General features: G+C 44.5%; 1 protein-coding gene across 1 annotated transcript in view; it reads right to left on the bottom strand.

Moving 5' to 3' along the window:
* LOC124550650 (H2.0-like homeobox protein) overlaps positions 1-26,097 on the bottom strand; it is a 120,686-nt gene that overhangs the window by 7,920 nt on the left and 86,669 nt on the right. Inside the window, exon 4 of the mRNA XM_047125374.1 lies at positions 14,373-14,456. Coding sequence (XP_046981330.1) covers positions 14,373-14,456 — 84 coding nt within the window. The remainder of the gene's footprint in view (positions 1-14,372; positions 14,457-26,097) is intronic.

Genomic DNA, 26,097 nt, shown 5'->3' with positions numbered 1-26,097 from the left:
CAGTGCTAACAGACAAGCAACACTGCGTGTAATAGCCGCAGAAATTGATGTTGGACATACAACGAACGTATCCGTTAGAACAGTGCAGCGAAATCTGGCCAGTGGGACCGACGCGAGTGCCTTCGCTAACAGCATGACATCGCCTGCAGAGCCCTTATGGGCTCGTGACCATATCGGTTGGACCCTAGACTACTGGAAAACCGTGGGCTGGTCAGATGAGACACGAATTGAGTTCGTAACAGTTGACGGTTGATGGTTGAGTTCGAATATGGTGCAGACCCCACGAAGCCATGGACTCAGGTTGTCAACAAGGCACTAGGCAAGCTGGTGGTGGCTGCGGCGTGGGCTGTATTTACGTGGATCACTGACTGGCAATGGTTATATTCGGCTACTTGGAAACCACTGTCAGCCATTCGTGGACTTAAAGTTCTCAAACAATGATGGAATTTTTATGGATGTCAATGCGGCTTGTCACTGTGCCACAAGTCGTTGAGATTACTTTGATGAACATTCTGGATAGTTTGAGCGAATGATGTGGCCACACAGGTCGCCCGAGACGAATCCCATCGAACACTTATGGGACATAATCGAGAGGTCAGTTTGTGCATAGAATCCTGCACCGGCAACATTTTCACAATTATGGACGGCTATAGAGGCAGAATGGCTCAGTATTCCTGCAGGGGACGTCCAACGACTTGTTGAGTCAATGCCACGTCGAAATGCTGCTCTATGCCGGGAGAAAGGAGGTCGCACACGATATTAGCAGGCAGCCCATGGTTTTTGTCGCCTCAGTGTAGACTTGTAAGTGTGACACTGAAAGTAGGACACGTCTTTTGCTATGTGAGCAGCAAAATGACTGATGATCGCCAAAACAGAGGGGATGTAAAATGCAGACTAGCAATATCGAGAAAGGAGAATTTTGTTAACATATATTACTAAATTACGGTTCTGTGCTGCGTTTCTTCTGTCTGCATGTGTGACTAACAGGTGAACTTATAGGGGAAGGTTTGGTGTAAGTCACTATCGAACCTGGCAATGCTTCAGAGTACCTAATTATGTATGGGAAGTGGCTATACGTCTGAAATTCCTTCTCTCCCCTATGACTGTCCATCTCTTTGTCTCCTTCTCTTTGTTCATCTCCTCCTCCGCCTTTCTCTCTCTCTCTCTCTCTCTCTTTCTCTCTCTCTCTCTTTCTCTCTCTCTCTCCCCCCCCCCCCCTTGTCCTCTCCCTCTCCCATGACCTCTCTGTCAATCTCCTCCTCCTCCGCCTTTCTCTCTCTCTCTCACTCTCTCTCTCCCTCCCTCCGCCCCCTCTCCCTCTCTCTCTCTCTCTGCCTTCCTCCCCCCACCCCCCTTGTCCTCTCCCTCTCCCATGACCTCTCTGTCAATCTCCTCCTCTGCCTCTCCCTCCCTCTCTCTCTCTGTCAATCTCCTCCTCTCCCTCCCGCTCTCTCTCTCTCTCTCTCTCTCTCTCTCTCTCTCTCTCTCTCTATCCCCCCCCCCCCTTGTCCTCTCCATGACTTCTCTGTCAGTCTCCTCCTTTCTCTCTCTCTCTTTCTCTCTCAATCTCCTCTCTCTCTCTCTCTCTCTCTCTCTCTCTCTCTCTCTCTCTCTCTCTCTCTCTCAATCTCCTCCTCTCTCCCGCTCTCTCTATCTCCTTCTCCCTTCCTCTCTCTCTCTCTCTCTCTCTCTCTCTCTCTCTCCCTCCCCCTCCCCTTGTCCTCTCTCCCACGATCCACCTCTTTGTCCATCTCCTCCTTTCTCTTCTTTATGTCTATTTCGTCTTCGTCGTCCCCCCTCCCTCCATCTCCTCTACCCCCCTTCCTTTCATCTAGAGCCTTGTTTACCAATATTGTTACTGCGAGCAAAATGTTGATTCGCAATTGCAATGGTTCAAATGGGTCTGAGCACTATGGGACTTAACATCGGAGGTCATCAGTCTCCTAGAACTTAGAACTACTTAAACCTAACTAACCTATGGACATCACACACATCCATGCCCGATCAGGATTTGAACCTGTGACCGTAGCAGTCGTGCGGTTCCGGACTGAAGCGCCTAGAACCGCTCAGCCACCGCGGCCGGCGATTGGCAATTGCATTCGCTTAAAATGAGTGAGTAAATCTGTTACGATTATTGGTATATGGGGTCTGAGACAGACCTCGTCACCTGCTGGATCTGTGAGCATGTTAACTTCACTGAAGTATTTCGCATAGTTCTAACATGTGAACGAGTGGAATCACAAAATTTAGGACAATTCGGATTATCTCGTTGTATTCTTGTCATGTGCAGATAATCCACACATGATGATGATGATGAGGTCCCATACTCCTTGACAGAGCGTAGGAGACGATGCAGGAGACCAGCACCGCCGTACTAGGGGACCTAGGACACTAGTGGAGGTAGTTTGCCATTGCCTTCCTCCGACCGTAATGGGGATGAATGATGGTGATGAGGACGACACAACACCCAGTCATCTCGAGGCAGGTGAAAATCCCTGACCCCGCCGGGATTCGTACCCGGGACCCTGTGCTCGGGAAGCGAGAACGCTACCGCGAGACCACGAGCAAGCCACACATACACTGCTTTTTTATGTTAAAACCGAATGCAGGGAAAACAACAAACGGCACATTGTTGTGTGTTCAATTTATATTTAAAATTATATATAAGGCGAAACAATATACAATGGAAAATAATTTGTTAGTAATTTAAATGCCCTGTTATCATACTTGAAAATGAGTGCGACAAAGAAAACTAAACAGCAGATTTTCACACCACAGAACAGCAGTTTATTTCTCCCATTGGTTTTGTCGGAAAACCTGCATATTGCTCTTTTTTTTAAAAAATCAAAAAAAGTAATGCCTCTGTCCGTCTGAATGTTTATTCGTGTGTCGCGTAAATATTTGATATGAATCGATCCAGAGATTTCCAAGATATTTGACAACAGCGTTAAACAATATCTAATCTTTGCTATTGTTGTGGTCTTCAGTCCGAATACGGGTTTGATGCAGCTATCCATGCTACCCTATCTTGCCAAAGCCTCTTCAACTCCGAATCTGCAATCTACATCGTTCTTCGTCTCCCTATACGATTTTCACCCCATACACCTCCCTCCAATAGTAAATTGGTGATCTTCTGATGTCCCATAACGTGTCTTACCAATCGCTCCCTTCTTCCAGAAGGAAGTCTTTTCTCCCATAAAAAGACCTCCTAACACTTAAATCACTATTCGATGTCAACAAATTTCTTCTTTACAGAAACGCCATTCTTGCCATTGCCAGTCTACATTTCACATCCCCTCTACTTCGACCATCGTCAGTTACTTTGACACCCAGATAACAAAGCCGGCCGGTTAGCCGAGCGGTTCTAGGCGCTTCAGTTTGGAACTGCGCGACCGCTACGGTCGCAGGTTCGAATCCTGCCTCGGGCATGGATGTGTGTGATGTCCTTAGGTTCGTTAGGTTTAATTAGTTCTAAGTTCTAGGCGACTGATGGCCACAGAAGTCGCATAGTGCTCAGAGCCATTTGAACCAGATAACAAAACTCATTTACTATTTTAAGTGCCTCATTTGCTAATCTAGTACCATCAATATCGCCTGATTTAATTCAACTACATTCTACTATCCGTATTTTGCTTTTCTTGAGGTTCGTCCTGTATCCTCCTTTCAAGACGCTGTCCATTCCGTTCAACTGCTCTTCCAAGTGCTTTGCTATCTCTGACAGAATCGCAGTGTCATCGGCAAACCTCAAGGTTTTTATTTCTTCTCCCTGAACTTCAGTTCCTACTCCAAATTTTTCTTTGGTTCCCATTACTGCTTGCTCAAGGTACAGACTGAATAAGACTGGAGATAGGCTACAAACCTGTCTCACCTCCTTCTCAGACACTTATTCTCTTTCATATCCCTTGACTCTTATAACCGCCGTCTGGTTTCTTTACAAGTTGTAAATAGCCTTCCTCTCCCTGTATTTTCCCCCTCATACCTTCAGAACTTCAAAGAGAGTATTCCAGTCAACATTGTCAAAAGTTTTCTGTTAGTCTACAAATGCTATAAACGTATGTTTGCCTTCCCTTAACCTATCTTCTAAGATAAATCGTAGGGTCAATGTTGCCTCTCATATTCCAACATTTCTCCGGAATATACAGGGTGTCCGAAAAGTCTTTCCCTGATTACATAAATTGATATCTCAGGCTAGAAGTAAGATACAAATATGAAACTTGTGTCGAATTGTTTACAACTATCAAAGTTTTTTTTCTGTTTTAGGTTCGCAGTACGTAAGTAGTGGATGAGGTGCAGTGCCCAAGAAGCCACGTTAAACAATCAGGAGAAGGCACAGTGTATCCTGCGGTACCATGACACACGATCACCAACCACAATGCAGAGACACTTCCAGACAACATTTGGAAGGAATCCACCTGATGTCAAGAGCATTAAAGCCTGGTATGATAGGTTCAAGAACACAGGATCGGTTGCTGACCTTCCGAGGTCTGGTCGACCAAGAACCTCAGCAGACAGGGTGGAAGCTGTAAGGCAGTCTTTTCTGCGAAGTCCGAAAAAATCGGTGCGCAGGGCCTCACGTGAATTACAGATGCCAAAAAGCTCTCTCCATGACATTTTACACAAACGTTTATTGTTTCGTGCATACAAAGTGCAAATCGTTCAGGCCTTGTTGCCCAATGACAGTACACGTCGATATGACTTTGCGGTCGAAATGCTATCACGTATTGAGGACGATGATGGTTATCTCAGACGAATTGCCTTTTCCGACGAAGCGACCTTTTTTGTCAGTGGATAAGTGAATCGCCACAATGTGCGCATTTTGGATTCACAACCCCCTGGCGAGGTCATGGAGTGCACCAGAGGCAGTCCAAAGGTGAATGTTTGGTGCGCGCTATTGCACGATCGAATTATCGGGCCATTCTTCTTCGCTGAGGCTACCATCACATCTGCAGTGTGTCTGGACATGTTGCAACTGTATGCTGTTCCTCAGCTGCTTCAGTATCACCCCGATGTCTTGTTTCAGCAAGACGGTGCACCGCCTCATTGGGGTTTGGACGTTCGTGCATATCTCGATATGACCTTTCCTGGGCGATGGATTGGTCGTGATGAGCCAACGGATTGGCCTCCACGCTCTCCAGACATAACCACATTAGACTTCTTTTTATGGGGTTATGTCAAGGACGAGGTCTACCGAACACGTGTACCAGATCTTGAAACCCTGTGGCAACGGATAACCACAGTCGTTGAAACGATCCCTCCAGTTATGTTGGCTAACCTGTGGACGAAAAACTGAATATCGCCTACAAAGGGTGCTCATGTGGAAGTTTACTGATGTGTGAAAAAAACTTTGATAGTTTGTAAACAATTAGATACCAGTTTCATATTTGTATCTTACTTCTAGCCTTAGTTATCAATTTATGTAATCAGGGAAAGACTTTTCGGACACCCTGTAGGTGTAAACAGATCTTCCCCGAAGTCGGCGTCTACATGCTTTCAATTCTTCTGTAAAAAATTCCTGTTGGTGTTTTGCAACTATGTGGTATTAAATTCCATTACCGAAATCGGTAATATTCACAGCTGTCAGCACCTGCTTCTTCTTGAAGTCTGACGGTATTTCGCTTGTCTCCTACATATTGCACAGTAGATGGAATAGTTTTCTCATGGCTGGTTCTTCCAAGGCTATCAGTAACTCTGATGAAACGCCGTGTGTTCGCGGGGTGCTGTTTCCGCTTAGGTCTTTCGGTGCTCTGTTAAATTCTTCTCGCAGTATTACATTACCCATCTCATCTTCATCTGCGTCCTCATTCAGTTCTATGATACTGCCTTCAGGTTCATCTCCATTGTATAGACCGTCTGTACACTCCTTACATGTTTCATGTACATCTACATGTACATTTATACTCTACAAGCCACAACCCGGTGTGTGGCGGAGGGCACTTTACGTGTCGCTGTCATTAACTCCCTTTCCTGTTCCAGTCGCGTATGGTTCGCGGGAAGAACGACTGCCGGAAAGCCTCCGTGCGCGCTCGAATCTCTCTAATTTTACATTCGTGATCTCCTCGGGAGGTATAAGTAGGGGGAAGCAATATGTTCGATACCTAATCCAGAAACACACCCTCTCGAAACCTGGACAGCAAGCTACACCGCGATGCAGAGCGCCTCTCTTGCAGAGTCTGGCACTTGAGTTTACTAAACATCTCCGTAACGCTATGACGCTTACCAAATAATACTGTGACGAAATGCGCCGCTATTCTTTGGATATTCTCTATCTCCTCCGTCAACCCGACCTGGTACGGATCCCACACTGATGAGCAATACTCAAGTATAGGTCGAACGAGTGTTTTGTAAGCCACCTCCTTTGCTGATGGACTACATTTTCTAAGGACTCTCCCAATGAATCTCAACCTGGCACCCGCCTTACCAACAATTAATTTTATATGATCATTTCCCTTCTTTGCTTAGGACTGGTTTTTCATCTGAGCTCTTGATATTCATATAGCTGCTTCTCTTTTCTCCAAATGTGTCTCTAATTTTCTTGTAGGCGATATCTATCTTTCTGCTAGTGATATATGTCTATCTTTACCCTAGTGATATATTCTAAATTGTTACGTTTGTGCTCTAGCCATTCCTGCTTAGTCATTTTGCACTTCCTGTCACTCTCATTGTTTAGACGTTTGTGTTCCCTTTCACCTGCTTCATTTACTGCATTTGTATGTTTTCTCCTTTCATCAATTAAATTAAATATTTCCTGTGTTATCCAAGGATTTCTGCTACGCCCCTGTTTCATCCTCTGTTGCCTTCACAATCTCTGTCTCAAAGATACACATTCGGCTATTGCTGTGTTCCTTTCTCCTGTTCTTGTCAATCTTAGCCTAATGCTCCCTCCGAAACTCTCCACAACCGTTTATTTTTCAACTTATCCAGGTCTCATCTCCTTAATTTCCTACTGTTTTGCAATTTCTTCAGTTTTAATCTACAGTTCGTAACCAATAAATTGTGGTCAGAATCAACATCTGCCCCTTGAAGCATCTTACAATTTAAAATCTGGTTCCACAATCTGTGCCTTGCTGTTATAAAATCAATGTGAAACATCCCGGTGTCTCCAGGTCTCTTCCGCGTGTACAACATTAATTCACGGTTCTTAAACCAAGTGACAGCGACGATTAAATTATGCTCTGTGCAAAATTCTATCAGGCGGCTTCGTCTTTCATTAGTCTCGTCCAGTCCAAATTCACCTAAAATATTTCCTTCTCTTCCTTTCCCTACTATCGACTTCCAGCCGCCGACCATGATTAAATTTTCATCTCCCTTAATTATCTCAATAATTTATCTCACCACACATTTCTTCAATCTCTTCGTCATCTGCAGAGCTAGTTGGCATATAAATTTGTACTACTATGATGGGTGTTGGCTTCGTGTCTTTCTTGCCTTTTATAATCCGTTCGCTATTCTGTTCATAGTGACATATCCACTTTCGTACATTTTTTATTCATTATTAAACCTACTCCTGCATTACCCCTATTTGATTTTGTATTTATAACCCTGTATTCACCCGACCAGAAGTCCTGTTCCTCTCGCCACCGAACTTCACTAATTCCCACTATATCCTGCCCCGTTAAGTGATCTAACATTCCATGCTCCAATCCACAGAACGCCAGTTTTGTTTCTCTCGATGATTACATATCCTCGAGCAGCCCCTGCCTGGAGATGCGATTGGGGAACTACTTTACCTTTGGAATGTTTAACCTGAGAGAATGCTATCGCCATTTAACCGTACAGCAGAGCTGTTGGCCTGGGGAACAATTACGGCCGTAGTCTGCCCTCGCTTTCAGCCATTTGAGCACCAGCACGGCGAGGCCGTTTCGGTAGACGTTAGGAGGCCAGAACATCCAATCATCCAGACTGTTGCCCCCGCAGATACTGAAAAGGCTGCTGCCCCACTTGAATAGCGACACATTTGTCTGATCACTCAACAGATAGATTTCCATGCGGCCGCACCTACGGTATGGTAATCTCTATCGCTGAGGCATCCAAGCCAGCCTGCCGAGGGCAAGTTTCGGGGTAATGGAGCTGAGCCTTGTGTTTATCTACACTCATGCTCATAAATTAAAGATAATACTGATACATGGTGAAACAACGCTCTGGTGGGCGGTTAGCGGGTTTAAATCACCTCGGGGTATGACCATGCGGTGCATTTGACCTGCGATCGTCGCACGGTGGCGCTGGCAGCAGTCCACATACGCAGAGGTGTGTTGGTGCATGTCAGAGTACGGTGCAGCGAGTAAGTGTGCAGACGTTTTCAGACGTGCTAATAGTGACTGTGTGTTGAAAATGGCTCAAAGAACACATATTGATGACGTTATGAGGGGTAGAATACTAGGGCGACTAGAGGCTGGTCAAACACAGCAGGTCGTAGCACGGGCCCTCCGTGTGCCACAAAGTGTGATCTCAAGATTACGGCAGCGATTCCAGAACACAGGAAACGTGTCCAGGTGCTACAGTACGGGACGCCCACAGCGTACACTACAAGAAGACCGATATCTCATCATCAGTGCCCGTAGACGGCCACGGAGTACTGCAGATAGTCTTGCTCAGGACCTTACTGCAGCCACTGGAACAGTTGTCTCCAGACACACAGTCTACAGACGACTGAACAGACATGGTTTATTCACCCAGAGACCTGCGAGGTGCATTCAACTGACCCCTGGTCACAGGAGAGCCCGTAAAGCCTGGTGTCAACAACACAGTACATGATCATTGCAACAGTGGTCCCAGGTTATGTTCACGGGCGAGTCCAGGTATAGTCTGAACAGTGATTCTCGCCGAGTTTTCATCTGGTGTGCACCAGGAACCAGATACCAACTCCTTCATGTCCTTGAAAGGGACCTGTATGGAGATTGTTGATTGATGGTGGGTGGGATTATGATTGGTTCACGTCAATCCCTGCATGTCTTTGACAGAGGAACTGTAACAGGTCAGGTGTATCGGGACGTCGTTTTGCACCAGTATGTCCGCCTTTTCAGGGATGCAGAGGGTCCCACTTTCCTCCTGATGGATGATAACGCACGGCCCCACCGAGCTGCCATCGTGGAGGAGTACCTTGAAACAGAAGTTATCAGGAGAATGGAGTGGCCTGCCTGTTCTCCAGACCTAAACCCCATCGAGCACGTCTGGTATGCTCTCGGTCGACCTATCGCTGCACATCTTCAAACCCCTACAATACTTCAGGAGCTCCGGCCGGCACTGGTGCAAGAATGGGAGGCTATACCCCAGCAGCTGCTCGACCACCTGATCCAGAGTATGCCAACCTGTTGTGCGGCCTTTGTACGTGTGCATGGTAATATAAATAATATAATTATGTCGTGTGACGAGGGCCTCCCGTCGGGTAGACCGCTCGCCTGGTGCAAGTCTTTCGATTTGACGCCACTTCGGCGACTTGCGCGTCGATGGGGATGAAATGATGATGATTAGGACAACACAACACCCAGTCGCTGAGCGGAGAAAATCTCCGACCCAGCCAGGAATCGAACCCGGACCCTTAGGATTGACAGTCTGTCGCGCTGACCACTCAGCTACTGAGGACGGAATGCATGGTAATCATATCCCATATTGATGTCGGGGTACAAGTGCAGGAAACAGTGGCGTTTTGTAGCACATGTGTTTCTGGACGGTTTTCTCAACTTATCACCAATACCGTGGACTTACAGATGTGTGTCGTGTCTGTTCCCCATGTGCCTATGCTATTAGCGCCAGTTTTGTGTAGTGCCACGTTGTGTGGCACCACATTCTGCAATTATCCTTATTAGCATGAGTGTAGTAGTCTATAGGGTGTTTCACAGTTCATGTTACACGCTTCTAGAGGTTGTAGAGGGGAATTAGTAGATCTAGTTTTAGATAGGAAACGTCACCCAATGAAGCTACAGACCGTCAAAGTTACAAGCACTGGCATCTGTAAATGTATGTGTATACAGGGTGATTCCGTGATGATGTTACAAATTTTCTAGGACAATGGGAAGGATAAATATATCAATTTGAGGTAAGGGTCCCTGCACTGGAAAGAAACTAGTCGAAAGTTAGAAGCGAAAACCGTTCTGATAGCTGTGACATTGGAATACATGTATTGATGCTGTTGTGGCTAAGAATGTGAGGTAGACAACTTTCAACAGTGGTGGTATGGGTCAAACCAAGAAAACTGCAGTAAACATCGGCTCTAAAATGCATACCTCAAGAGCTATAAGTACTTGTTCAATACGGGAGATGTGTTTCACAGTAGCGAAGACAAACAGGTACCCATAGTTTTTCAGAGTCCGTGTTTGCTAGTCATTTTTTCCTTGTTTTGGTTCATACCACCCCTTCTGAAAGTTGCCTACCCTACAATCTTAGCAACAACATTACCCGTTCATGTATTCCAGTCTCAGAGGTAACAGAACGGTTTTCGCTTATAACTTTCGATCCGTTCGTTTCCGGTAAAGGGACCCTTACCTGAAACTGAGACACTTATCGTTATCCATCATCCTAGAAAGTTTGTAAGATTGTCATGGAATCATCCTGTATATAGATACATTTGCGGCGCTGGCGCATGTAACTTCGACGTTATGTAGCGCTGTTGGGTGAGGTTGACGGATATTGGTTCCTACGCAAAACCTAATCTACTAAGTCCCTCTTACAACCTTTAGAAGTATGTAACATAAATTGTGAAACACCCTGTACATATGACACAAATTGTCTAAAAGAAAGGATCGGTTGATATGCCACATACTGAGGCATGAAGGGGTTACCTTGGTAATAGGGGAAGGTGAACAGTAAAGGGAGAGCACGCATGGAGACAGTAAGCAACTTTAAATGGGTGTTGGTTGCAGCAGTTGTGTACATATAAAGGGCCTTGCTCGGTTTACACCAGCGTGGAGACCTGTATCTAACGAATCTCAGGACTGAGACAACAACAACAATTTGTTTAACAAAACTCCCTGGCCGATTGAAAATGAGTGCCAGACTGAAGCTCGAACTCAGGATCTTCGCCTTTCGTGGGCAAGTACTCTGGTAGCAGAGCTACCCAAGCCCATCTCACGACCCGCGCACACTACTTTACTTCCGCCAGTACCTTGGTTCCTATCTTACATACTCCACAGAAGCTCTCCTGTGAAGTTTGCAAGACTAGCACTCCTGGAAGAAAGGACATTGCGGAGACAAGGCTTAGCCACAGTCCAGAATGAACTTTTCACTTTGCAGCAGAGTGCAAATTGATACAAAACTTCCTGGTAGGTTAATACTGTGAGCCCGACCGAAATGGGAATGCAGGACCTTTGCCTTTTGTGATGATGATGAAGATGATGATGATTGGTTTGAGGGTCACTCAACTGCGCAGTCATCAGCGCTCGCACAAAGTCCCAATTTTTACGAAGTCCCAATTTTCACACAGTCCCAATTTTCACACAGTCCCAAATTTCACACAGTCCCAAATTTCACACAGTCCCAATTTTCACACAGTCCCAATTTTCACACAGTCCCAATTTTCACACAGTCCCAATTCTGACACAGTCCCAGTTTTCACACAGTCCCAATTTTCACAGAATCCCAGTTTTCACACAGTCCCAATTTTCACACAGTCCCAATTCTGACACAGTCCCCATTCTGACACAGTCCCAATTCTGACACAGTCCCAATTCTGACACAGTCCCAATTCTGACACAGTCCCAATTCTGACACAGTCCCAGTTTTCACACAATCCCAGTTTTTAGCAAGTCCCAATTTTCACACAGTCCCAATTTTCACACAGTCCCAATTTTCACACAGTCCCAATTTTCACACAGTCCCAATTTTCACACAGTCCCAATTCTGACACAGTCCCAATTCTGACACAATCCCAATTCTGACACAGTCCCAGTTTTCACACAGTCCCAGTTTTCACACAGTACCAGTTTTCACACAATCCCAGTTTTCACACAGTCCCAGTTCTCACACAGTCCCAATTTTCACACAGTCCCAATTCTAACGCAGTCCCAATTCTGACACAGTCCCAGTTTTCACACAGTCCCAATTTTCACACAGTCCCAATTTTCACACAGTCCCAATTTTCACACAGTCCCAATTTTCACACAGTCCCAATTTCCACACAGTGCCAGTTTTCACACAGTGCCAGTTTTCACACAGTCCCAATTCTGACACAGTCCCAATTCTGACACAGTCCCAATTCTGACACAGTCCCAGTTTTCACACAATCCCAGTTTTCACACACTCACAATTTTCACACAGTCCCAATTTTCACACAGTCCCAATTTTCACACAGTCCCAATTCTGACACGGTCCCAATTCTGACACAGTCCAAATTCTGACACAGTCCCAATTCTGACACAGTCCCAGTTTTCGCACAGTCCCAGTTTTCACACAATCCCAGTTTTCACACAGTCCCAATTCTGACACAGTCCCAATTCTGACACAGTCCCAGTTTTCACACAGTTCCAGTTTTCACACAGTCCCAGTTATCACACAGTTCCAGTTATCGCACAGTCCCAATTTTCACACAGTCCCAATTTTCACACAGTCCCAATTTTCACACAGTCCCAATCTTCACACAGTCCCAATTCTGACACAGTCCCAATTCTGACACAGTCCCAGTTTTCACACAGTCCCAGTTTTCTCAGAATCCCAGTTTTCACACAGTCCAAATTTTCACACAGTCCCAATTTTCACACAGTCCCAATTCTGACACAGTCCCAATTCTGACACAGTCCCAATTCTGACACAGTCCCAATTCTAACACAGTCCCAATTCTGACACACTCCCAGTTTTCACACAATCCCAGTTTTTAGCAAATCCCAATTTTCACACAGTCCCAGTTTTCACACAGTCCCAATTTTCACACTGTCCCAATTTTCACACTGTCCCAATTTTCACACTGTCCCAATTTTCACACAGTCCCAATTCACACAGTCCCAATTTTCACACAGTCCCAATTTTCACACAGTCCCAATTTTCACACAGTCCCAATTTTCACACAGTCACAATTTTCACACAGTCCCAATTTTCACACAGTCCAATTTTTTATCCAATCCAATCGGTCACCAATGATGATGGTGGTGATGATGGTGGTGGTGGTAATGGTGGTGATGATGATGATGATGATGATGATGATGATGATGTTGATGACAATACGAACACCCAGTCCCCGGGCAGAGAAAATCCCGAACCCGGCCGGGAATCGGAACGTGGATCACGTGATCCAGAGGCAGCAACGCTCGCCTCTAGACCACGAGCTGCGGACATTTTGCCTTTTGTGGACAAGTGCTCTACTGACTGAGCCTCCAGGAGTGCTATACTTGCAAGCTCTGCAGGAGTGCTTCTGGAAAGTTTAAAATGTAGGGCACAAGGTACTAGCGGAAGTGAAGCAGTGAGGACGAGTTGTGCATCGTAGTTGGGTAGCTCAGTCGCTAGAGCATTTGCCTGCGAATGGCCGAGGTCCCGAATTCGAGTCTCAGTCCGTTACACAGTTTTAATCTGCTGGGAAATATCGTATCAGTGCACTGTCCACTGCAGAGTGAAATTTTCATTCTGGAAACCTGTCTACTGTCTCACAAACTGTTAAACAAGTTTCCAGAATGAAAGTTTCACTCTGCAGCGGACTGTGCATCGATACGAAACTTCCCGGCAGATTAAAACTGTGTGCCGTACCGAGACTCGAATTCGGGACCTTTGCCTTTCGCAGACAAATGATCTAGTGACTGAGCTACCCGGGTACGATGCATAACTCGTCCTCACTGCTTTACTTCCGCCAGTACCTTGTGTCCTACATTTTAAAATTTCGTATCAGTGCACACTCCGCTGCAGAGTGAAAATTTCATTCTGGAAACTTGTTTAACAGTTTGTGACACAGCGGATAGGTTTCCAGAATGAAATTTTCACTCTGCAGCGGAGTGCGCACTGATACGATATTTCCTGGCAGTTTAAAACTGTGTGCTGTGTCGAGACTCGAAGTCGGGACCTTTGTTTTTCATAGGCAAAAGCTCTACTGACTGAACTACCCAAGTATGGCTCACGGCCCATCGTCACTGCCTTTGTTTCGCCAGTAACTCGTCTTCTACATTTCAAACTTCCCAGAAGCTCTCCTGCGAAACTTGCAAGACTAGCACTCCTGGAAGGTCAGCCGGTAGAGCAATTGACTGCGAAAGGCAAGAGGGGGGATTCAGCGCCGGCAGCGGAGGAGCTCAGCGCTGGCCCCCGGGTCCTCCCTAGACTGGCGGCACCCACCTGCCACGCCACGAGCGCCGCCGTCAGCCGCTGTCGATGGCCTGTACGTCCACCAGCGCCGCGTCGCCGTCGCCGTCGGGCGGGTCGCGCTGCGTAGAGTCGACGGCGGCGTCTCCGGTGGCGGGGGCGGCGGGGGCGGGCGCCGGCGCGGACGCCGCCTTCGCCTCCCTGCTGTGGCGCCACTTCATGCGCCGGTTCTGGAACCACACCTTCACCTGCACCCACAACACGCGCCGCCGTCTCAGCCGAGAGCGGGCTCCGGGCACTGCGCAGCGCATTGGGCTCCGTCCGCACCGACCAGTAAAGGGACGGACCCTCTCTCCGAGGTCGCAACTCGTATCAGAGGTGCTCAGCACAAGCGCTGCTTGCGTCACAAGAACCACCATTCGCTGCACTCAGTTGACTGAAGTCGGCCAGAGCAGGGAGACGTGACACCAGCTTGCTTTACAAATGTGTTGTTTGTTCGTCCACCTTTATACACTACCGCCCATTAAAATTGCTACACCAAAAAGAAATGCAAATGATAAATGGGTATTCATTGGACAAATATATTATACTAGAACTGACATGTGATTACATTTGAGCCGTGTCACGGCTCAGCTCATTTGATTTACCCGCGAGATTATTTCACTTGTTTTCGCCGCAGCGTTAGGGGGCGTGGTCGCTGAGCGCTGTGGGCGCTGGTGCGCGAAGCAACAGTTTTGGGAGGACGGCTCGGAGGGTATATGGCGACAGGACGGAAGCGGCGGGGAGTCAACTGGTGCCTGCCGAGTAAGGACTGCGATGAGTGTGGCTGTGTGGCTGTTTGCGGGCATGTGGAGTTGAACGGAATGCTCGCTTCCTTAGCGTGGTTCTCCATGACCAGCTGTTGTTTGTTGGGCCTAGCACCCGAGCGTAACAGGAAACTACATTGGTGTGGTTCTCGTCATCTGGCTAAGGCCGAAATTTTCATATACTTTTATTATATTCAATGATCATTACTTTATTATGTGGTTGGTACTTGTAGCCAACAGTTTGTGATTTGAAATACTTCAGAGAATATCATCATGTGCCAGGTGTCTGCTGTGAATAATTCTTAATTTGTTTCATAGTGTATGGCACGATATCCACTATCATCGATCATTTTATGAAAGTTCTGTCCAAATTATTATTACATTAGACTTTGTTAAAATTGGTGCGTTTAAATTGCAAATCTCTTAATTCTACTAATATTGCTTGGGATAAACCCATCTATTTCTTGATATTTGTGTATTCAGTTGTGTTTCTCATCGAGACTGACTGAACTGATTTTGGAACACGTGGGGAGAGTATTTAAATGAAAATTTGCTAGATAACACAACCGTCGTGAAATTGAAAACTTGACGGTGTTTACTCATGTCACCAATCGTTAATGTTATTTGTGTCTTGTAGCTTACTTAACTGATATAAAATAATTTAGGAACTTTGTGTATTTGTCACGAAAGGTGAACTGATGTCACATGAGAGAAAAATAAGTGACATTTGTGTAGGGTTTACGTAAGCTTAAGTGAAATCAGGAGGTAAAAAAAGAAACTGATTATCATTGCCACAGTTTTTTAAGCAGGCAGTAGGTAATTTGTTCCACTTTTGCAAATTGGATTTTTTTAAGGTTAGATTTACATGTAGTACAAATCACATGTTCAATATTTCTCTGGTGTAATTGTTAATATTTGTACATGTTGCACTATTGTACGACATAATATACCCTTTACTAACAGTACCTTTATGTAATCTTTCAGAGTGGGGCTGCATGTTCTTCGAGAGAATGTTTAAAAAAAATTATTGCTAAAATTTCCTTTTAAACTGTTAATTGTATTAACTTGGATGTAAACCAATTATTGTTAAATAATAAATTTGTGTCAACAAGGCTTGGACCAAATGAATGTGCCTACACCTTCCCCATCCTGGCTCTGCTACCGTCTGTACATCACAACATTTTCAAGCAATTTGGGTGCATAGATCCTGAGAAATCAGTACCCACAACAACCACCTCTGGCCGTAATAACGGCCTTCATACGCCTGGGCATTGAGTCAAACAGAGCTTGGATGGCGTGTACAGGTGCAGCTGCCTATGCAGCTTCAACACGATACCGCAGTTCATTGTGACGAGTCAGTTTCTCGGTCACCACTGACCAGACCTTTTCAGTTCATGAGAGATGTGGAGAATGTGCTGGCCAGGGCAGCAGTCGAACATTTTCTGTATCCACAAAGGCCCGTACAGGACCTGCAACATGCGGTCGTGCATTATCCTGCTGAAATGTAGGTTTTCGCAGGCATCGAAGGAAGGGTAGAGCCACGGGTCGTAAAACATCTGAATTGTAATGTCCACTGTTCAAAGTGGCGTAAATGCGAACAAGAGGTGATCGAGACGTGTAACCAATGGCACCCCATACCATCACGCCGGGTGATACGCCAGTATGGAGATGACAAATACACGCTTCCAATGTGCGTTCACCGCGATGTCGCCAAACACAGGTGCGACCATCATGATGCTGTAAACAGAACCTGGATTCATCCGAAAAAATGACGTTTTGCCATTCGTGCACCCTGGTTCGTCGTTGAGTACACCATCGCAGGCACTCCTGTCTGTGATGCAGCGTCAAGGGTAAACGCAGTCACGGTCTCCGAGCTGGTAGTCCATGCTGCTGCAAACGTCGTCGAAGTGTTCGAGCAGATGATTGTTGTCTTGCAAATGTCCCCATCTGTTGACTCAGAGATCGAGACGTGGCTGCACGATCCGTTACAGCCATGCGGATAAGATGCCTGTCATCTCGACTGCTGGTGATACGAGGCCGTTGGGATCCATCACGGCGTTCCGTATTACGCTCCTGAAGCCATCGATTCCATATTCTGCTAGCAGTCATTGGATCTCGACCAACGCGAGCAGCAATGTCGCGATACGATAAACCGCAATCGCAATAGGCTACAATCCGACCTTTATCAAAGTCGGAAACGTGATGGTACGCAATTCTCCTCCTTTCAAGAGGCATCACAACAACGTTTCACCAGGCAACGCCGGTCAACTGCTGTTTGTGTATGAGAAATCGGTTGGAAACTTTCCTCATGTCAGCACGTTGTAGGTGTCGCCACCGGCGCCAACCTTGTGTGAATGCTCTGAAAAGCTAATCAGTTGCATATCACAGCATCTTCTTCCTGTCGGTTAAATTTCGTGTCTCTAGCACGTCGTCTTCGTGGTGTAGCAATTTTAATGGCCAGTAGTGTACAAGATGGTTCAGTGACCTCGGCTGTTCAATGTAACCGTCAAATCAAAACACCTTCAGCCGTCTAAATTTCCACTTTTATTTTATTGCTGCAACCAGATTCACAGTAACATTATGCAATCTTCACGCCCCCTGACCGACATGTAGGAAGAATACCATCTCTTATACAGTCGAAATAGGGGCGAACATTCAGTTACTTTGTAACATAGAAAATGCAGGATGCATGGCACCTGCTACCGATGTATAATTTTTTTAATTGTATGTAAATATTTGTAATTTAAATGCTTTCTTTTTAATAAGTAAGGACATTGCTTCACTGTATGTGTACATTTAGGTAGAAGTCTGATGACGTTTCATTGTATTTATCTGTGTTTTACTGTGAAACTTATAAGCTCTGGGAAAAAGCCAGAGGAAATGTTATTTGCATTGAGTAGCAACGATAATAGCAGTGATTGTGCGTTGTAAGATCTTTGGGTAGGGGGTTGTTGCACAGAGCGCGCGGAGAGAGCGGGAGACGGTTTCCGTCGCTTGTAGTGTGCGGAAGTGTGGTGTTAACGCTCTCGTAGTAGAGAGTACCATTTCGGCGGCACCGTGTACGCGCGCCAGCCAGGTGACTAGTAGCAGGAGGAAGGACAGTGGACGGGCAGAAGAGGCTGTATTAATTACGATTGCCCGTTCCTGTAATTAGCCGTGGCCGCACAAGATGCTACCGTCTTCAACAACAGCAGCAGTTCCAGTAAAACAGATTCGTCGTCCGCTCCGAGTTTCGTCGCACGCACAGCACTGAAGTAAGACTGTTCATTGGTATAGAGTATGAACGGCTAACCCAGGAGCACAACGGAATGTGATTTGATTAATGAATTTTATTTAAATAATAATCAGTTAAATTCAGGGTTATTGTGTCCTCATTGGCCCCAGATATTGTTACCAAGCAGGGTCCTTGCTCCCTTTTTTCCTTATATGCTAACCGAAGTTTGAGAATCTATCACTGGAAAAAATGCAAATCTAAAAAAATGCACAAATTAAGAGTGCGGAAGTTTTATTTATTTTACATATAGCTTGGAGCACATGGCTGTTTGGTTTGGTACGTATTCTAGTATTTAATTCTGTTCAAGTCAGTAAAAAAGGCTCAGTTGTTCAGACAATAATATGAAATCCAATTTGAAAATTAAGTAACTGCAAAGTAAAAAGTGCTTGCCTTTCTCTAAATTTCTTTGATGACGTTATGTTGAGGTCTCTGAAGGTCATTGTTCACGTAAAGAAGTTCAAATTGACATACTGTTTAAGTGGATATTTTCAAATCATTACTCGATTGCCTTTTTCAAAATTTAATGACAAACTTAACGTAAAAGTGACTTCTCAGTTTTCTTTAGCATTACATACTCACTTAAAATTAGTGTCAAAAAACGTGAAATCCTTCAGTTGCCACGTCAGTGTTTAATAATAAATGTTTTTCTTTCCCATCGTCTTGTACAGGATTTTGGATGTAAATCGCCCTAGTGGGCTGGCGACCGTAATTATTTCCTTTTCGTTCATTAGTGTAACTTTTGGATTCATGATCAGTGGTACCCCTTTTCTGTCAAGCGTTGTTCGTGAGTGAATGCACAAAAGACGGCCGGTGTGGCCGTGCGGTTCTAGGCGCTTCAGTCTGGAACCGCGTGACCGCTACGGTCGCAGGTTCGAATCCTGCCTCGGGCATGGATGTGTGTGATGTTCTTAGGTTAGTTAGGTTTAAGTAGTTCTAAGTTCTAGGGGACTGATGACCACAGATGTTAAGTCCCATAGTGCTCAGAGCCATTTGGAATGCACAAAATAACTTTCATTTTTCCAAATTCTAGCCCTGTTCGATTTAATTACTTTTTTGTTTTTAGTAGACTTTTCTATCAGAAAGATCGGTTGTACACTTTCCCCCTACTTATCGGTATTACTTCTTCGGGAAAGATAGCCTTATCCAATTAGAAAAATTCCATTAGGTATATACGCGTTCCACGGTCATATTTTATATCTCAAACATGATAGGCCGATTAGTAATGGGGAGGTTACAACTTGTACCCGTAGACTACTTCTTAACACAGCGAGGCCTTCGATTGTCGGCAACTAATGATCAAAGGGGTCATTGTGTTGAGAAGAAATCTACAGATAGGACTAACTATTTCGTCTGACATGTCGGTCAGGGAGCCTGAAGATGGCGTAATGTAGCGCCGAAACTGCTTGCGCAAATAAAATTAAACTGGAAACCTTGATGGCTGAAGGTGTTTTGACTGGACATTTAACGAGTTGCTTTGCCTATCTGCAGGAGCGAACTAATTCGATGGAATAATACGAAGTGCACAATTTCTGTACCTGTTCTCACGCGGCTGCCCCCTAATGTGGCTATGCCGCGGCACACATTACGAATCGAAACTTGCAGAGATACTCCGTCCACTGATAAATGTCAGTTTGCTGTATGTCTTGTACAAGGGAGGATCGGAAAGTAACGCCGGGTATTGCAGCTGGAATGTCGAAATTTCACGATAAATGTCGAAATTTCACGATATAGTCTCAAGTTTGCAGTTTTCGGTACAGAGGATATTTTGTTTTCATTTGCAGCTAGAGGCCTGAACTACGAAACAAACATGGCGCGCACGTTTCTTCTGTCAAGTTGGGCAGAGCAGCAAAGTGTAATTCGATATTTGCGGGCCAAAGGGCACCCACCGAGTGAAATTCACACGGACAGGTGTGGCGTGTGCCAGGACGACTGTATGGACCATAGGCACGGCTTTCCGGATTGGGAAGGAGCGCCTGGTCCCCGGAACGAATCCGCCCGGCGGACTTGTGTCGAGGTCTGGTGAGCCGGCCAGCCTGTGGATGGTTTTTAGGCAGTTTACCATCTGCCTCGGCGAATGCGGGCTGGTTCCCCTTATTCCGCCTCAGCTACACTATGTCGGCGATTGCTGCGCAAACAAGTTCTCCACGTACGCGTACACCACCATTATTCTACCACGCAAACATAGGGGATACACTCGTCTGGTGTGAGACGTTCTCTGGAGGGGGGGGGGGGGGGGGGGATCTACCGAGGACCGAACCGCAGCACACTAACCCTGAAAGAGTGGTTGTGGAAAGAGTGGTGTGGGGCGGCGGAGGGGTGAAGTGGACTGCGGTAGTCGTTGTGGACCACTGCGGCTGCGGCGGGGACGGAGCCTCTCCGTCGTTTCTAGGTCCCCGGTTAACATACAATACAATACAATGGACCGTAGCAATGTCTCCAGGTGGTGTGCATTCTTCCAAGAGGGCCGTGTGAACCTCAGTGATTCGCCACGCTCCGAGCAGCCGGAAACAGCTACAATGTCGGAGCCATTGAGGCAGCAGTTTTGAACGCCCGGATGTGTAGCTGTCAACCTTATCGCAACAATTCAACATTTGCTATGGTGCAGTGTACGATACTGTTCGTGACACGCTGAAATTTCGTAAAGTTAGTGCTCGCTGCGTGCCTAAGAACCTGACTGACAACCACAATGGCCAGCGAAAGACGACAAGCTTGGATCACTTAATGTGTTGACACCGTAGAAGGGCGCCACTTTCTGAAAGGAATCGTCATTCCGGTAACTAGGGAGGCCTCTATGGAAACGGAAACATGCTGGTTCTCCGGTACGAAAAAAAAAAATCAAAGTGACTCAGTTTGCTAGGAAAGTGCTTCTGACAGTGTTCTGGGATATGCAGGGCGTATTACTGGTGGACTTCGATGAACAATGATTAAGTTGCTTCGTGGCCTTCGTGACAAACGCCACAACATTAATGCTGATGCTGTTGAACTACTTCTTGACAATACTCGCCCCCCACGTTACTGGTCTTGTTCGAGAGAACATCGTCAAATTTGGGTGGGAGGTGCCCAGCATCCACCATACAGTCCGGACCTTGCACTGTCGGACATTCGTCTGTTTGGTCACATGCAGAAATTCCAGCCCGGCCAACGCTTTGCGACAGATGCAAATGACTTATACGAACGTGGCGTATTGAAACTGGTACCACGATGGAAGAAATGTGTTTAGAATGTTGGCGACTGTGTAGAAAAATAGGTAAAAGATGTAAGTTCATTTGTGATTTTGTTTGTTTTGTTATCTATTAAACCTTTTGGTTGTAAAATTATTGTGTGTTACTTTCCGATCTTCCCCCGCAGTTTTCGTGCGGTTGTCCCCTGAAACTCCGGTCGCACTTATGAGCAACACTGTCTGCGCTTATAGCATTTGAGCGTGTCAGCAGACATCTATTTCTCAAAGTAGCAAGACAGGGGTGGAGCTGGGGGAAGAAAACAAACCACGAAAATAACGAATTTAAAGGCTAAAAGTTTTGGAGTATAAAATATTTTGGTTATTAGACGAGGGTGTAGCATTTTAGAGTCGTATTCGCAAAGTCACCACTGCCACTAGGGATAAACTTTTAAACTTATTGTTAAATTCTATATTTATTGTGAAATGGAAATGTTAATTAATATATATTCGATAGTAACTTGGAAGTGAAGATATATTTTTGTTTTTTGCTACTGGATGCATGAAAATGTCACAGTCAATTAAAATTTGTGCAGAAACGAGCAAGACCGAACAGGAAATAAAATACTTTTTATTTCTAGAGGTTGTACAGTGTCCCTAATGTATATTTGTATACATATTTTAATTTAGCACTTACCGCATATCAAATTGTAATTTATTTCATGCAACTGGCAATAAAATGAACTAAAAGGTTTTATTTAATTGAAAAATATGTTTCAGTCTAGGCGCTACAGTCTGGAACCGCGCGACCGCTACGGTCGCAGGTTCGAATCCTGCCACGGGCATGGATGTGTGTGGTGTCCTTAGGTTTAAGTAGTTCTAAGTTCTAGGGGACTGATGACCTCAGAAGTTAAGTCCCATAGTGCTCAGAGCCATTTTTGAACTTGACGACATGTAGTCGATTCAAACTTGAGGAGACTGGTAGATAAGTGAAAACTGAGCATTTTTCATCAGCATGTATGCTATCTACAAACGCATATTTCCATAAAAATCGGGAAAAGAAATTTTTTTGACTGCCACTTATGTTTCCAAAAGGTAAGCGTCGCTTGGACCAAGGCCCAGGTGTATAGAGCCTGTGTTCGCTTTCCAAGTGCATTCATTTTTTCTCATTAGTGCTTTTTCCCCCCTCGAAACTGAAAAGAATAGGAGAGTTAATTAAAACTAAACTAAAACTAAACTCCATGTTATTATTCCTTATTGATTTAATTTTCTTACTAATAAGGTAATTAAATCAGTAAGGAATAATAACAAGACAGGCAAATAAATTCCTCAAGTTCTTAGATTAGTAAATAACTGAAATTTTGAGCCCGTTTGTGTGAAAACCGCTCCGAGTAACAGGGATTCGAAGAGAAGCATTCGGCTCACTTTATCGCTTGAGGGAAAAAAACGAACCCTTATCGCGGCTGGCGGTATGCATAAAATAACGCATTCGCACTCGGCACGGTGTTCCATCACAACGTATGGAAACAATTTGCTTAAACTTCTCCTGTGATTATAAGGAACACATGATTGGTCCTCAGGCTACAGAAGAGGTGAATCGCTGAACCAATTTGTTAACAAATGTTAACGTCAGTCTCTCCAAATCCGGTAAACTGGCAAATTAAATTTGCAAAATATATTTTGAGAACATTTGAAAACCATACATTGCTGATAAGTTTTGACTGATATTGGATTCCTGGCATTGACTCTCTTGCGTGATTGCATGGTTGTACTCGCAGATGGCGAGGGCCATCCGACTTGCACGGTAGAAGTAATGTTGCGAAACAGCACACCAGTGTGCCATCAGTGTGATATTTATTTCTATCATCAAGTTAAAAACTTCGTTTCAAGACCTCAAAACTGTAATCTGCTTTCTAGAAACCCAGCGGGAACTGGACAACTACGTGGATGCAATACGATTCGTAGTATAATTTGTGACCGACTTTCAGTACTAATTTTCCAGGAAATGTTTTAGTATGCGTAGTATACATAAAAATTAATTCCAGAAAAAGAAATATTTGTAAGTGTAAAGCCGGCTGGGGTGGCCGAGCGGTTCTAGGCGCTACAATCTGGAACCGCGCGACCGCTACGGTCGCAGGTTCGAATCCTGCCTCGGGCATGGATGTGTGTGCTGTTCTTAGGTTAGTTAGGTTTAAGTAGTTCTAAGTCTAGGGGACTGCTGACCTCAGATGTTAAGTCCCATAGTGCTCAGAGCCATTTGAACCATTTCTGAAGGAACGATGTAGTTGCACCAAGACTGCATTTGTAACACGTTATTAGTACCTCGAGTGTATTTGCTGGGAATGTTTCTGTGACAACTACCATCCACTTAGTTGTTCGAAAGCAATTGAGGATATGTAAAAGAGTGAGTGAAAGAGCCATTGTAAAGCGACCAGGATTAAATTTCTAATTCTTTACTAATCCAAGTAGTTTCAGAAATTTACTTGAGTACCTTTTTATTATTCGTTACTGATTTACCTACTTAAACCCGCCTAGTCCTACCTATTTCGAAACGAAAAAATACAAATGAAAAAAAGTGAATGTACTTGGGAACCGAATACATGTTCTTTGCTATCCAGAAGGATGCCGTGGTCGCTGCACCAGGGGCACTTTTGTTGCACATAGCTTACCTTATGGGTTCAAATAAGTTTCTTTCCTCAATTTCTAGGAAAATATCTCTTTGTGGACCCCATATATGGTGAAGAAAAACACACAATTTTCAATTATCTGTTGAAGTTGTCAATTTTAAGTATATTGCATGTCCTGTTCAGTTTTATCCTGTTGCTCGGCGATAGTGTCTGTTCTTTCATATGCGCATGTAAGAATACAAGAGTGTATTTGTGCTTACTGTTCCACATTTCATACTGATCATGGTCATGGACATGCAAGTCAATTGTTTAATAATCATTATGTGATGACTGTCCACAAGGTTTGATAAAAATCGGACTGGTGCTTCATGGTTCAGCACTTTCAATTTCCGTCAACGTAGAAAGAGAAGACGACACGAGCGCTACTAACAGGCTGCAGAGCTACAAAACATCTGCATGATGCGACGCTTTGTTTCACTGATAAGCACTGTGTCTGGGGAAGTTGTCTTGTTCTCACTGCTCATGTGTCGCCAGCCTACTGAAGTTAGTGAAAACGAAACAACTTCCGCCATGGACCACCAGTGAAGCAGGTTTCCGCAACATGCTGATAATTTATAGAGATGTAATCTGTTTTCTTTCTAGAGCTCATATATTTTTTTCTGTTTGCATAAGAAAAGGGAAAATCTATTTGGGTTGTGGAAAAATGTAGGAACATACGAGGAATGACTTATCTGACGACATTGGTTAAAGAAAGGCAAACCTACATTTATATCAGAACTAGATTTACAGAAAGCTTTCGATAATGTTGATTGGAATTCATTCTTTGAAATTGTGAAGGTAGTGGGTGAAAAATACAGGGAGCTACGGGTTATTTACAGCTTGCACAGACAGCATACTGCAACTGTAAGAAGCGTAGGAGCTGTACAGTAAGCACAATTATAAGAGTCAAAGGACATGAAATGCAAGCAGTGGTTGAGAGGCTAGTGAGACTTGGTAGTAAACTATCACCAGTGTTATTCAACCTCTATACTGAGCTAAGGAAACGAAGGGGAATTTTGGAAACGAAATAAAAGTGCAGCAAGAAAAAATAAAAGCTTTATGTTCACTGATGACATTGTAATTCCATCAGACACCACAAATGGTTTGACAGGTCAGCTTAACTGAATGTACATCGTATTGAGAATGGGTTATAAGCTGTTTACAATAAATGCAAAATAGTACAATGAGTAACCAGCCAAAGATGTAAATTTTACTTTTTTTATTCACTCAATGACTAGTTTTAAATCATAACATAGTATAAAACGGTATTTCCGAAATGCAAAAACCATGTCAAAAATATGTAAACGAAGTTACAGTGCATACAGCAAGCTGGAAGTTCGTAAAAATGTGAAAGAATTTTACTAGAATGTAATTGAATTACATCAGCTAATGCCGAGGGAATTTAACTAGGAAATGAGAAGTTAAAGTAGTAAATTCGTGTTTAGACAGTGAAATAATTGACGACGGCCGAAGTAGAGGATAAAATGTAAAGTGGCTACAGCAAGAAAAGGGTGTATGAAAAAGAATTTGTTAACTTCTAAAATAAAACAAATGTGAAACAATTTTAGTAGGGTGTGACTGAATTAAATCAGCTGATGCTGAGAGAATTAGACTATGGAATGAAAAAATAAAGTAGTAAATTGGTATTTAGACACAGAAACAATTTGACAATGGCCGAAGTAGAGGATAAAATGTAGAGTGGTTATAGCAAGAAAAGCATGTATGAAAGAGAGGAATTTTTTAACGTGTAATATAAATTTAAATGTTAAGCAATATTTTCTGAAAGTATTTGTCTAGAGTACAGCTTTTAGCGGAAGTGAAACATGAACGACAAGCATTTCAGACAAGATGAGAATTGAGGTGCTGCAGAAGAATGGTGAAGACCAGATGGTAGGTCGAGTAACTAATGAAGAGGTACTGAAACGAATTGAAAAAGAAAGAAATTTATGGCAGAAACTGACTAAAAGAAGACATGAGTTGATAACA

Source organism: Schistocerca americana, chromosome 9, assembly GCF_021461395.2.
Source record: "Schistocerca americana isolate TAMUIC-IGC-003095 chromosome 9, iqSchAmer2.1, whole genome shotgun sequence".
NCBI classification, from domain to species: domain Eukaryota; kingdom Metazoa; phylum Arthropoda; class Insecta; order Orthoptera; family Acrididae; genus Schistocerca; species Schistocerca americana.
Note: the sequence above shows the minus strand (reverse complement) of the source record. Positions and strands in the feature narration are given on the sequence as shown.